The sequence below is a fragment of the Muscardinus avellanarius genome, assembly GCF_963383645.1.
Source record: "Muscardinus avellanarius genome assembly, chromosome: 15".
Classification (NCBI taxonomy): Eukaryota; Metazoa; Chordata; class Mammalia; order Rodentia; family Gliridae; genus Muscardinus; species Muscardinus avellanarius.
In genome coordinates this window covers 21193058-21207387 of record NC_137801.1, presented here as the reverse complement: position 1 = coordinate 21207387, position 14330 = coordinate 21193058, and the positions used below count along the sequence as shown (strand labels likewise).

Below are 14330 nucleotides of genomic sequence, written 5' to 3'. Positions count from 1 at the left end.
CAACACCCCCAGTCCTATTTTATTTTTTATTTGGAAACGGTCTCACTAAGTTGCTGAGCGCCTCACTAACCTGTGATCCTCCTGTCTCAGCCTCCCAAGTACTTGGATTACAGGCTTGCACCACCACGCCCAGTTCCAAACTCCCTTTTCTTTGAATAAACACAACAGAGACCAAATGAGAAGTAGCTACAGTTTAATACAAACCTGCACCAGAACACAACGTGCCGGGCTGTTTTGTTTTTGCCTCATACGGTGGCCAGAGCACAGGATGGTGTGTCTCTTGGGGTTGACACTATCTTAGCACCATGACATTTACAGAGGAGTGAGGAACCCTTGGGTGCTGGGGTGCCAGAGGCCCCATCCTGACCCCAGGCTGTGCCTGCCGCCTGGGCAGCTGGACGGGGTTTGGGTTTCTGCGTGCTTCTGTGGTTTCTGGGTCAGTATGGGAAAAGCCCCCATGTGGCATTGGCTTGACAGAGGCCTACTGTGGACTCCTAGCACTACACACACACACGCACACACACACACACACACACAGTAGCACAATTTTCTGGTAATTTTACCCCACAAACCTAGAGAGCAGCTAAGGCAAGAACAACAGTATTTATTCAGTAAGTACAAGACCAGTTTGAGAGCTGCATTCGGAGCAACCAGAGACCCTTTCCACCCCAGCCAGGAGCCGCCGGGGCTGCTGAAGGAGCTGGCTGGAGTCTGCACGGGGCGGGGAGTGGGTGGTGGGGACGACTGTTCTCTTGGCTCCTCGCACCTCCTTCTGATTTCCATCTAGAAGCTCCTGGGCGAGGGCAGGTGCTATGGCAGGGTGGGGCGGATGAAGTGGAGGGTCTACGGTGGGTCCTTCCAAGATGTGGTCTCCCAGACCCCTGGGTCATGCGTCTCTTGGGCGGAGGCACTCAGAAGGTAAAGCTTTGCTGGCCCAAGCAGGGCCCTCTGCCTAGATGGCCCCACCACCGCTTGCTCTTTGGCATCTGCCCAGGACCCATGACCCAGCAAGGGCTGGAAGGGATAAAGATGAGCACTGTGGGGGTCAGGGTCATGCTTCCCCTGATCCGTGGTGGCGTTTCTGGGCCTGGGTCCCTACCTACTGTCCCCACAGCTGCTTCTGCTCCCTGGGTCACCACATTGTCCTCTCAGCCTCCACGTGGGTACAACAGGCGTGAAGGAAGATCGTGGATGCAGCTCAAACCACATGGGGAGCCCCCGATATCTGACCAGTCCTGGCTCAAACCGAGAGTGAGAAACTGAGAGTGTGCATTAGTTTGCTTACAATGAAGATGAGAAAAACCTATCTACTGTGCAAAACAAAACAGGGAGTATGTCTTCTAGTTGGTCGCACTCTCAGGGGGATGGACAACAGACATCACCCACATCTCCTCTCCACAGCTGTGCTAGACAGCCAAGGCCATAGGGCAGTCAGGAATACTTCTGAGACCAGAGGGCCTAAAGCTCTGGGGCCTCAGCTCCCTCATCTGTAAAATGGGGAGAATAATATGTGCATGTGGGCTCCACTGCCAAGAGGAGCAAGCGAGAGCCTGTATATGGAAGCGCCTTGATCCGCAAAAAGAACTCCAGAAATGCGCAGCGTGGGACCAAGAGTCCAGGGCTTCCTGCAAGTGTGGGGTGCTCAAACCAGAGGCGTGACATGGAATCACGTCCCCGAGGGAAGGCTGGGCCCCTTCCCAGGATGCTTGGGATGGACAGAGATCCCCCAGCCTCCAGGGTTCCCATGGGAACCTCTGCAGAGACACAGAGGGCCTGGCTGGACACAGGAGGGGGCGAGGCCACCAGCCCGCGAGGGCGGAGTGTGGACCGCAGCACCTGCGCAGTGATGCGGGTTTTGTGGGCAGATCCCATGGGCTGGAGTCTCCCTCCCAGGCCTCTGGTGTCTGGCCACCCCCTCTCCCACTCCCCCTCTCTCAGCAGGCATGAAGCCTCTTGCTAATCACACAGGAGGAGTGGCCAGGCCTTTGTCCAGCATAGGGAAGTTGCAGGACGGTGTGTGTGTGTGTGTGTGTGTGTGTGTGTGTGTGTGTGTGTGTGGTTAGTGCTGGGAGTGACCAGGGGCAGAGATGGAAGGGGCCATCCTGCTGCCTGAGGGCCCCCAGGGCGGCACCCAGGTCCCCTCTCGGGATGAAGGAGGGAGGGGGCGCCGACGCAGGGCCTCTGCCCTGTGCTCTGGTCGGTGGCGAGTGCAGCATCTCCTAAGGACCACATCTATTCCTGTTTCTATGCTATGCTAGTGACACGAAGCACCGTTATTTCCACAGGATGCACAAACAAGTCAAACCAAACCACTGCGCAAACCAAACGTGCAAAACAAAACCATTTACACGCGCCTGGCACCAGCCTCACGCCCCCTGCCCAGCTACCCTTCTGGGCCTGGGGCTCCCAGAGGGCGTGGGCCTGAGCGTAAGAGGCTGGCCAAGGGCACAGGGTGTCCAGCCACACCCAGGGTGCCCGGCTGCACCAGCGCAGGGCTGGGGAGTTAGAGACGGGGCGTCCTGGGCTTGGCTGGTGTCTGACTTGGGAAATGTCACCAAGAGGCCTAGGGGGCGGGGGAGGGAGGCCTGTACTTGACACTGGTGGGCGGCCAGGGGCAGGGCACGCAAGCCTGGGCCTCCCCAGGGCCAGCGCAGGAGGCAGTGGTGAGAGGAGGGGCTGGGCCGGCTACGCATGGCGTCGGCTCTGTGCATAGTGTGGCTTCCGGGGACCAGAGAAGCCCGCAGAAAGGAGCACAGCAGGAGGGACAGCTAAAAGTGCCTGTTAGGGGTGGCCGAGGCCCAGTGACCGTGTTCAGACGTGGGAGGGCTCCCCAGGTCCTGGGCCCCCGCAGGTGGTGCGTGCCAGCCCAGCCTCTCCTGCCCCCGCTGCTGCGGCCGGAAGGTGTGCTGGCGGCGGCCGTGGCGCGTCCTCACTTGGGGGGCTGGCCAGTGCCTTTACCATATGCCGCTCGACCTGCCTCCCGGGGGCGCGAGGATCCGAGCCGAGGCTCGCTTTGGAACGTGATCGTCGATCTGAGAACCTGTGGGGTGGAAGCACAGAGGGTGAGCGGCGGCTCCTGTGTGGGGAACAGGCCACAGACACCATTGACGGGAGCTCACTAAGCAAAGAGGTCGAATGTTATCCCACTGAATCCTCAACCACCCTATCCCATTTTGCAGATGAGGAAACTGAGGCTCACGTTACGCAGCGTGTAAGGGGTAGAGCCAGGACTCAGGTCTTCCTGACTCAGTACCTACTTTACTAACTGCCAGCCTCGCTGATCCCAAGCTGGGCCCACGGTCCTGTCATACACACAAGCCACAGATCAGGTTGGTGGCAGGCAGGCCTCTGTACCCGGGCCATGGTGAGCAGGGAAGGGAGAAAAGGGAGGGCATTCCAGTGCTTCGCCAAGTGACAGATCATACCCTCAAAGCCCCACCTCTTCAAATCTCAAGATTTACTTAGGAAGGGAGGGCCTAAACTCAGCGAGACCCTGTCTCAAAGTAAAAGTTGGGCTGGGGATGTAGCTTAGTGATAGAACACCCCTAGGTTCAGTCCCTACTACACTGCAGGGGGGAAATAGGGAAGGAAAAAAGGAAATAAGGAAAGACAGATGAATGGATGGAAGAAAAGGAAGGAAGGGCCTAGTTTCCAGGGCGCACAGTGGGCCTGAGTCTGGCCCACCTGGAACACACAAGGTGGGTGGGTCATAGGCTGCCTGGGGGTGGGGGGCAGAAAAGGCCACTGGCCAATCAGGCCCCACAGCCTTGGGTCTTTTTGATTTTGGGGCTGGCCACTGTAGGTAGCCATGCTAGGCAGCCCTGGGGATCCACACGTCCTGGACCCCAAGGCCTGGGCGTGCCTGACGAATCCTGCAGACACAGCGCCCTCCGGGTGTATGGGTGGAAGAGGACTCTTCCCCACAGGCCACCAGCGCCTCCAAGGGCACAAAGCTGGGCATGGAGACCTCGGCAGGCTGGCTCCCTACACAGCCCTCTGGTTCAGCCTCTGCCTCTCACATGGGGAGGTCTGTGTTTGATCTGAGCCCCCCGGGGAACTCGGTGCTCTGGTCTTGCTCCGCCCTATGTTCCCGCACCAGCATAACCCAAGCTGAGTGGATTCTCTCTGGGTTGGTCCTGAAGGCGATTCTGCTGTGATCAGGGAGACCCAGGTCGCCTGCCCCTTTCACATGGTGCTCAGTTTCCACTAAAGCCACCAGAAGCACTGAGGCAGCCCCAAGACCCTGCTCATTTTCCACTGATGTTACCACTGATGAGGCAAAGGCCCCCAAGAGCTGCACAGTGAGGTCCCTGGGCACAGACACCATGGCCCAGAGCCCACGCTCAGCTTCTGGTGTCAGTGGGAGATCTCGGCATTAAAAACAGGAGCCAGGCGTGGTGGCACGTGCCTGTAATCCTAGTACTCAGGAGGCTGAGATAGGAGGATCGCAGGTTTGCAGCCAGCCTCAGCAACTTAGTGAGGCCCTCCACAACTTAGTGACACCCTGTTTCAAAATAAAAAAATAAAGATAGGGCTGGGGGTGTAGCTTGGAGATAGAATGTCTCTGGGTTCCATCCCCAGCATCAAACACACACAAAAAAGAACGGGGGACAACATATGTCCAAGGAATTCAGAGATTCTGTGGACAATCTGGGTCCAGAACATGGCCCAAGGGACAGAGAGATCAGAAATAAAACTGGAGCCGGGTGTGGTGGTGCACGCTTGTAATCCCTGTGCTTGGGAGGCTGAGACAGGAGGATTGCACAGGTTGGAAGCCACCTTCAGCTACTCAGTGAGGCTCTCAGCAACTTAGTGAGACCCTGTTTCCAAATAAAATATAAAATAGGGCTGGGAGTATATCCCGGAGGTAGAAAGCCTCTGGGTTCCACCCCCAGTACCACCAAAATAAAATAAAATAAAATAAAACTGGGAGTCAGAGGTCAAGAGAAATATTTTACTTAGCATTAATGAACTACATAGAATACAATTCCTGGCTAAGAAGTGAGCACGGTCACAGTGAGGCTGGAGCAGCAAGACCAGAGGTGCTGATGGAAGGACAGGCCCTGTCCCTGCCAGAGGCTGGGGGAGGGGCAGTGGGGAGCAGGTCCTGAACCAGGGTGAGCTGACCCTTCTGGACCCAGATCATGCTCTGTGTGTGCAGCCCTCAAGATACTTTAAGGGGCCAGGTGTGGGGGACCTGTAATCCCAGTACTTGGGAGACTGAGGCAGGAGGATTATAGGTTTAAGGCCAATCTCAGCAACTTAGCAAGATCCTGTTTCAAATAAATAAAATGGGGCTGGGAGTGTAGATTGCAGGTAGAAATGCTCCTGGGTTCAATCTCAAATATATATATATAGTTTCAAAGAACAAAGGGGCGAGTTGTAGAGGGGCCATGACTGTAGCTGGTCAGCCTTCCTCTCCCTCCTAACACTTGAGAATCTCTGACAGATGACCCGGCACTCATCACTGAAAGCGGGAGGAGGCAGGGAAAGGATGTTGAGGACAAGCCGGCCGGCCGGCCACTGGGCCCCACCACGCCACGCCCTTACCAGAGAGACTGAAGCTGGATTCGTGAAGGTCGCGCATGCCCCCGTGCCGGGTGACCGGTCGCGTGGGAGTGTCTGCCAGTGGAGTCCCCATCTCTTTTTTCCCAGGATGCACAACAACAGCGACGTCCCCCAGGTAGGGAGTGCGGTCCACGCCCCTCACCTTTAAGGTCTGGTGGAGGGAGGGAAAGGACAGCGGCATCAGAGTGGAGTGAAGAGGCGGCAGCTTCAGACACTGCTCAGGACCCAGTCACCAGGCAACAAGGCTTCCTGTGCCTCCAGCCTGGAGCCTGGAGAGTTCCTTTCTTGTTCCTCCTAAATAGCACGTGTGTGTGTGTGTGTGTGTGTGTGTGCATGTGTGCACATGTGCAGAGTGTGAGAGTAGAGGGTAGAGACTCACTGACTCCTTACACAGTGGTGGAATCCTTATGGGCCAGTTTAGCTGGTAACTTCTGGGGTCTTCAGCCTTCAAGGGCACCCCTTACATTGGACGATGCTACCCCTTAATGTTAGGCTCCGAAGAGACTATACCTTTTACTGCAGTCTGACAACTTTGTGTGAATAGAGGCTAAATATAGTTGCTTTAGGGAGAGAGACCCCAGTAGCAAGTCTAGTTAATTCTAAACTCATACGACTGTAAGGGTTAAGAGGTAATATTCGGCTGCCTGTGTTCCAATCTCAATTCTGCCACTTGTAAACTGTGTGAACTTGTGCAAGTTACTTTTACTTAAATTCTCTGTGCCTGCTTCCTTTTTGGTAAAATTAGTTTTGTGTGTGTGTGTGTGTGTGTGTGTGTGTGTGTGTGTGTGTGTGGTACTGGGGATGGAACCCAGGGCAGTCTACCTCTGAGCTATATCCCCAGCCCTATTTTTTATTCTCTATTTTGAAACAGGGTCTCACTGAGTTGCAGAGAGCCTCCACAAACCGCGATCCTCCTGTCTCAGCCTCCCAAGTATTGGGATTACAAGCGTGCGCCAACACGCCCAGCTCCAAAATTAGTATATTTTAATTGTTATCTCCATCACAGAGTTGTTATGAGAGGTGATGAACTCTTAGAACCGCCCTGGCCTGGATCACTTATGGTCTTCACCGCGCTTAGTGCTGCAGCATGGGCTCATGGTCCACCTGTTTCGGGATGTAGCCGCAACTGTATCGGTGCTCAATGCTTATCGACAACTTCACTGGGAGAAATGACTGATGTGGGTAGATTTTTGAAGGCTGTTTTTACATGTTGCCCGACAGTGGATTTGTAGCTAAGATTCTCTCTCAAAGTGGAAAACCTGCTCAGAGCTGTTGGGCCTTTACTAGGCTGTACTGCGACCTCCTGGCATGGAGGCTGTGGCCTGGGCCTTGGCAGGGGCAGTTTCTGAGAGCCTTGCTTCCTCGACTCAGGACAGGCTACTCGCTTCCTGCAGGTCCTCACTCTAGGGGGCGCTCATTTGTAATTCTTGGGCAATGAAGGTTTTTTTTTTTTTTTTTGGTACTGGGGTTGAACTCAGGGGCATTCTACTTTTTTTTTTTTTGGTGGTACTGGGGTTCCTGGAAGCCCTTCTACCTCCGAGCTACACTCACAAACCTATTTTTACATTTTTATTTGGAAAGAGGGTCTCCTAAGCCAGTGCCCGTGGCTGGCTTCGAACCTGCGCGATCCTCCTGTCTCTGCCTCCCAAGCGCGGGGATTACAAGCGTGCGCCACCATGCCCGGGTAGGGGAATTCTACTTCTGAACCCCCCTCCAGCCCTTTTTATTTTGAAACAGGGTCTTGCTAAGTTGCTGAGGCTGGCCTTGAACCTGCAGTCCTCCTGTCTCCAAATACTGGGTTTACAGGTGTGCGCCATCATGTGTCCAGCCAGTGAAGGGCTTTTTTTTCCTTCTTGTGGTGCTGAGGATAAAACCCAGGGGTTTTTCTACCTCAGGGTTACACTCCCAGCCCTATTTTATATTTTGTTTGGAAACAGGGTCTCACTAAGTTACTGAGAGCCTCACTAAGCAGCTGAGGTTGGCTTTGAACCTGAGCGGTCCTCCTGTCCCAGCCTCCCATTGGGATTAAAGCATGTGCCACCACGCCCAGCAGTGAAGTGTTTTAAGTTTCTTTTTTCTGTATCCCTGTGTTCTGTTACCAAAGGCATAACACAGAATAGAACTACAACTGGCCCCTTTCTGGGGCCTTTCAGCTGTCAGTATAATAAATGCTTTAGAAAGGGCCTCTGGGTTGAATTAACAGTAACCCCAAGGAACTCATTAGAATGTTCTTCCCAGTTTTATCCCATCAACCTGTTTCCTTAGTGGGTCATATGCTAACTCTATAGTTAACTTTTTGGAAAACTGCCAAACTGCTTTCCATGGTGGCTGAACCATTTCCCGCTCCTTCTAGCAATGAGTGAGGGTTCTGATTTCTCCACGTCCTCGCCCCCACACACTTTCCTGCGTTTTGATTCCAGCCTCCCGTTGTCAGACCATCTTGTATGGACGCGCCACTCTTCTGGATCTTCCTGGCATCTCCCCCAGAGGGAGGGCCGAGGCCTGCTGAGTCCAACACCATGACCTCTAAAGCCATACCTGTCCACGCCCAAGCCTGCTGCCCTGGAGGAGCCCTGGCTCTGGATTTCTTCTCCTGGTGGCCTCCGAGAGCTTAGGCTCTGGCTTGTGCAGTGCACGGCAGCCTCCATCTTTGGTCCTAACATACCTGCTTTCTCTTATGCATTAGATCCAGAGCCTTCCGTTTCCATAAGCTCCTCTCAAGAGTGGGAGGGAGCTGGCATGGTAGCACATGTCTATAATCCCAGTACTTGGGAGGCTGAGACAGAAGGGTTGCAGGTTTGAGACCAGCCTCAGCAGCTTAGCAAGACACTGTTTTAATATAAAAAAAAAGGACTAGGGGGTGGCTTGGAAGTAAAATTCCCTGGTTTAAACCTGAAATAATACTGAAAAATACTAAAAAAAGAAAAACCTGAATAGAACCAAGCAATGGCTGTTACTCTGAGCCCTGCGCAAGCGTATCAAGAGGAACTCAGCAGTCACAGACACACACGTCCCTTGTGCCTGGAACTCAGGATTCTGCTTGCCTTCTCATTTAAAATTCTATCTGGTAATCAAAGATGGGGAATGGAAACCAGCCTTTTCTGACTTCAGCTTTCCTCCAGCCCAGCCACACACCCCTCTTAACACTGTCGAGATAGCAATAGGATCCGGTGGGAAAACAGTATCTCCGAGGTGTAAAACAGTCCTGTAGGAGATGCCCCCAGCAGGGCCCTCCACCCCTTCCCACACAGCTTCCTGCCCTCCTTCCAGCTGCCCACCTCACCTTCTCTCTCTGGACCAGCTTCTTGTAGACGGTGTCCGGGAAGGACCGCAGGGGACAGAACTTGCCGGTACCCTCGGCGCACATGAAGACGCCGTTCTCGTACACGACGCGGCCCCGGCTGATGGTGACCAGCGGCACACCATGGCAGCGCATGTTCTCGTACAGGTTGAAGTCCCCTCCCTGCACCTGGGTGCTGGCTGAGATGGTCCTGGTGAGAGCAGAAAGCAAGCTGTGAGAGGAGGCCAAGAGGCCACAGCCTGATGGGAGGGACAACGCCCAACAGGAAGGGGTGGCTCCCAAAGGCTGGCTATTTATCTTTTTTGTTTGTGTGATACTGGGATTGAATTCAGGAGCATCCTACCTTTGAGCTCACCCCAGCCTTTTTTATTTTTTGTTTTGAATCAGGGTCTCATTAGGTTGCTGACAGTCTCGCCCAGTTGCTAAGGCTGATCTCGAACCTCTGATTCTCCTGTTTCAGCCTTCCAAGTACTACTTTAGGTGTGTGCTACTATACCTGGCAAAGGCTGGTTATTATGGGCTGAGTTCTGTCCTCCCAAAATGTGTATGTTAAAGTCCTAACCCCTGGTACACTGGAAAGTGACCATCTTTGAAGACAAAGCATTACTGAGGAAGCTGGGTAAAACGAGGTCATATGGATGGGTCTCCACGCATCTGACTGGTGTCCGTCTGCAGACGTGTGGGCACACGGAGGAGCCAACCACGTGGGCACAGAGGTGGAAGACGGCCACCAGCAAGCCAGGGCGCATCTCTCTAGGCTATCTGCTTTTGGAGTTCTCTCATTCAGGTTCTTGAAACTCTAAAGTCCCTTCAGCCCTGGAGACCAGCAGCGAACTTTACTTGGTGGCTTCTGGGTCCCACACCACGACGTCGGCATCAGCACCGGGGATGATGCGGCCCTTTCGGGGATACAGGTTGAGGATCTTGGCCGCGTTGGAACTGGTAACAGCCACAAAACGGTTCTCGTCCATCTTCCCTCCAACCTGAAACATTGCAAAAATGTCAAGTCAGCAGGGTGGATGCCTCTGTCCTAAAGGGGACAGCGCCATGGGCACCGTCCCAGGTGAGCCGGCGACGGGGCTGAAGGGCTCTGCGCTGCCTCCCTGATGCATCCACCTTCTGTCTGTAACCAGCTCCCATCATCATCCACTACAGATGAGTCAGGGCCTCCCCTCATCTGCAAAAGGGTTCACTGTCATCCCCCATATCTGTCAGGGATCTGCCCCAAGACCCCAGTGGAGGCTAGAAACCAAAGGTGATACTGAACCCTACATGGGCCATGGTTCTTCCTATACATAAACATCTAGGAAAAAAGTTATAAATTAGGAACAGTAAGAAATTAACAACAATTAATCATAAACTAGAAGGATTATAAATTATGCTGTCAACAAGTTGTTTCAGACTTATGAGTCATTTCTGGGATTTTCCATGGAATCTTTTTGAACTGAGGTTGAGGGCAGGTAGCTGGAACCGTGGGGATGAGACTGTGGATAAGGAAGGACCACCGCGGACCCCGTGCCCTGGAGAAGCCGCCCTTCAAGGGGTTTGCTCAGCCAATTCACGGGCCTTCTCTGAGCTGGTGGCTTAGTCTTAGGGACTTCAAATCTCTCTGGGGCTCATTCTGTGTTGAATCTAATCTATGATAGATCAAGGCCAAAAATACTTATTCTTCATGGGCAGAACAGGTGGTATTCAAATGAAGTCCCAGTCCCTATCTTTTTTGAAATGCAATTAGACAAAATATGCCAAGAGCCTGAAAAGTGTATATATCCTTTGGCCCAGAGATCCACTTCTAGGAATCTGCCCTAAGGAAGTAATTAGGAATACTAACATATACTCATGAGCAACGTGGTTCTCTCGAGCATTATTTCTAGGTGCAAAAATCTGGAACAGATGGAAGCTCTGAATACAAGGAAGGACTAAATAAAAGTATAGTGCTTCAATTGGAGAAAATATTATTCAGCCATCAAAAAGACATTTTAAGACTTGACTGATACTGCAAGACACTCAACATATACTATTATATGAAGAAAAAAAGACAATTTCACTTAGGAAAATAATGTTTGGGTATATGCATTGAACTAGAAAAAGAGGTACCAAAATATTTATAGTTTAATTTAGGTGTGGAATTATAGGAATTATTATTATTTTGTGGTATTGGGGATGAAACCCAGGGGCATTCTACCTCCAAGCTACAAGCTACACCCCAGCCTGATTTTTTAGTCTTTATTTTATTTTATTTTATTTTATTTTTGGTGGTACTGGGGTTCCTGGAAGCCCTTCTACCTCTGGGCTACACTCTCAGACCTATTTTTACATTTTTATTTGGAAACAGGGTCTCCTAAGCCAGTGTGCGCGGCTGGCTTCGAACCTGCGCGATCCTCCTGTCTTTGCCTCCCAAGCGCGGGGATTACAAGCGTGCGCCACCACGCCCGGCAAGTCTTTATTTTTAAACAGGGTCTCACTAAGTTGCAGAGGGCCTCACTCAGTAGCCAAGGCTGTCCGAGAAACTTGATCCTCCCTTCTCAGCCTCCCAAGTACTGGCATTACAAGTGCGCACCACCATAAGTTTCTCTAACGGTCTTGCCACCTTCCTAACCAGGAGGCTTTGTTTGTTTGTTTGTTTGTTTTTGTACTGGGGCATGAACCCCAGGCCTCTCCCCTGGGAAGCACATGCTTTACCACTGAGCTTCACCTACAGCCTTTTGTCTTGCTTTTGAGTAAAATAAGGAGCCAGGGCTGGACCAGCCCTCCTAAGGATGGCTTTTGGCAGGATCCTGGGAGGCAGCTTCCCTGGGCTCGGGGGCAGGGCTCCGAGACACATACCACCCCTCGCTCCCAGATGACGCTCATGCGGTCCTGCACGCCGCTCACTCCGTGCGGGATCTTGGTGAAGTCCTCCTTGCCCATAGCCTTCTGCTTGGTGGTGAAGGGCCGGTGATCTGATGCCACAATGTTCAGAGTGTCACTGGGGAGACAGGAGAAAGTGCCGTGAGGGGAGCCGGGCCCCAGAGGGAGGTGACAGGTCCAGGGGAGAGCCTGGGCTTGGGGACCAGGCAGAGAGGATTCCAATCTTGCCTGTGTGGCTTAGTGACCTGAATGAGGTGTCTCACCCAAGCAAACCTCGGTCTACTCACCTGCGGGACAGGAATATGTGCAGAGAACATCACAGGAGATGCCAGCGAGAGCTTTGGGGCGTTAATTTAATTTAATTTTATTTTTTGGTGGTACTGGGGATGGAACCCAGGGGCCTTCTACCTATGGGCTACACTTCCAGATCTATTTTTTAAATATTTTTATTTGGAAACAGGGTCTCTTAAGCCAGCTGAGGCTGGCTTCAAACCTGCGCGATCCTCCTGTCTCCGGCTTAGGATGGCAATTTTAAAGAGGGTGGGCAGAGGACAACTGAACTTAGCTAAACAGGAGTGGCGGAGGTGGCTGTGGTGTCATGGAGTCACGCGCCAGCCCCTCTCATCAGTTCCCCTGGCATCTGGTCCCTGTGGCAACAGGCAGGTGCTTGGCGACGCACTCCTGAGTTCAGCAGTGAGCTTTGCTTACTAACTAGGAGCTACAGCCTTCCTTAGATGTGGGGGCTCTAATGGCGCAGAGGGGACCGAGGGACAAGACAGAAGAGGAGTCTGATGTAATAAACCAACACGGTCTGAAAGTGGATGGTTCATCACCAATGCTACCCATGACCATGGCCCTCCGGTGGTTATTCAGGCTGGTTGGGGGGGGGGCACAAAGCACCGCCAAAGGAGGGAGCAGGCAGTGACCGATAGGCAGAAGTCTCTGTGGGCGAGGGCTCAGAGGCGGTGAGGGGCAGAGGAGAGAGATGCCAGGCCACCCAGACCAGTACAGCCCGCGGGAGGGCAGGAGGCTGTGGCTGGAGCAGTGGGGACCCCGTTGGAGCACACAATGGGGGTCTCATGGGCCGCCGCCAATGTCTGCTCACAAGGGAAGTGTGGGGAAAGGTGGGGCAGGAGGCATATTCCTGCGGCTCTCGGACAATTCCCAGTCAGGCTGCACACAGGGCTGTCCCCACCGGGCCTGGCAGGGCTCAGCAGTCGAGCTCTTGCCGAATGACCAGTGCTTGGCCACACCCGCGGTGAGACAACTTGGCCCTCTCTGAGGCAGGCGCTCAAACTCCTCTGGGCTGCAGAGACAGAGGAAGACTCTTCCCAGGGAAGAGGGTGGGTTCTAAAGCCCCGTGGCTCCCCATGCTCTCCGCACCTGCAGAACCCACGAGAGATGCTGGGGTCTCCGGGGTTTCATTGTCTCCTCAGGGGCCCACACACACCTGGGCAGGGCTTAGATCAGGAGAGGTCCCCATCACGGGGACTGCAGGTCAGGGACCCGAGCATGGGCTGGGCTACGTCCTGTAACCAACAGGTCCCACTGACCACCCAGCTTTCTCAAAGACCCCCAACAAGTAGGCACCACCAAGCCAGTGTGAATAAATGTGGTCACTTTCCAGAAAGGCTTTTGAGGTCTTCCAGTGTAGCCCTGAATCTAGGAGATAGAAAACATCCCTCCAAAGTTTTTTTTAATATTTAAAACATGAGCCTGTAACCCAGTATTTGGAGGCTGACACAGGAGGACTGCAGGTTTGAGGCCAGCCCCAGCAACTTAGAAAAACCTTTAGCAACTTACGTTGATCTTGTTTCAAAATTAAAAATACAGTGGGCTGGGATTGTAGCCCAAAGGTAGAATGTACTTGGGTTCAATCCCCAGTACCAAAAAAAAAAAAAAAAAAGTTTAAAACATGACTGGATTTTTAAAGATGTACTTTCACATTTTGCATGTTCAAATAAAATGTCTTCTGGTCCCTTTAAAAAGTCTGATTTTAAAATAAAAAACAGCCGGGCGTGGTGGCGCACGCTTGTAATCCCCGCGCTTGGGAGGCTGAGACAGGAGGATTGCACAGGTTCGAAGCTAGCCTCAGCTACTTAGTGAGGCTCTCGGCAACTTAGTGAGACCCTGTTTCCAAATAAAGTATAAAATAGGTCTGGGAGTATAGCTCGGAGGTAGAAAACCTCTGGGTTCCACCCCCAGTACCGCCAAAAAAAAAAAAATAAATAAATAAAATAAAATAAAATAAAAAACAAATACTTACATGTATAGATTGTATTTTTTATTCCTGTTCAGCCTAAGAAATCATAATAGATAATGATCCTAAAATAGATAATGACAGAGCAGCTTGTATTCTCTTATAGAAATGATAACTGGCATCTGGGTTTTCTATCAAGTATTTTGTATCTTATAAATTAGATCAATATTATACTATAAAAGCAAAATTATAGTCATCATACATTCTTATAAATAATAAAATGTTAAAATTCTGTTCCAAATCTATACAATAGGATGCATTTATAATATGTTCTGGTTTAAAAGGAATTCAAACTATTCTTCTAACACATGAAACTGCAACTTAAATGACTAGAATTTATTACAGTAATTA

At 52.1% G+C, this 14330-nt stretch overlaps 1 protein-coding gene across 1 annotated transcript in view; it reads right to left on the bottom strand.

Annotated features, from left to right (window-relative positions):
- Positions 1-2954: 2954 nt before the first annotated feature.
- Positions 2955-14330, bottom strand: part of DPYSL5 (dihydropyrimidinase like 5) — a gene marked incomplete at both ends in the record, with an annotated part of 46322 nt that continues 34946 nt past the window's right edge. Inside the window, 5 exons of the mRNA XM_080710968.1 lie at positions 2955-3040; positions 5551-5719; positions 8852-9059; positions 9710-9852; positions 11696-11837. Coding sequence (XP_080567094.1) covers positions 2955-3040; positions 5551-5719; positions 8852-9059; positions 9710-9852; positions 11696-11837 — 748 coding nt within the window. The remainder of the gene's footprint in view (positions 3041-5550; positions 5720-8851; positions 9060-9709; positions 9853-11695; positions 11838-14330) is intronic.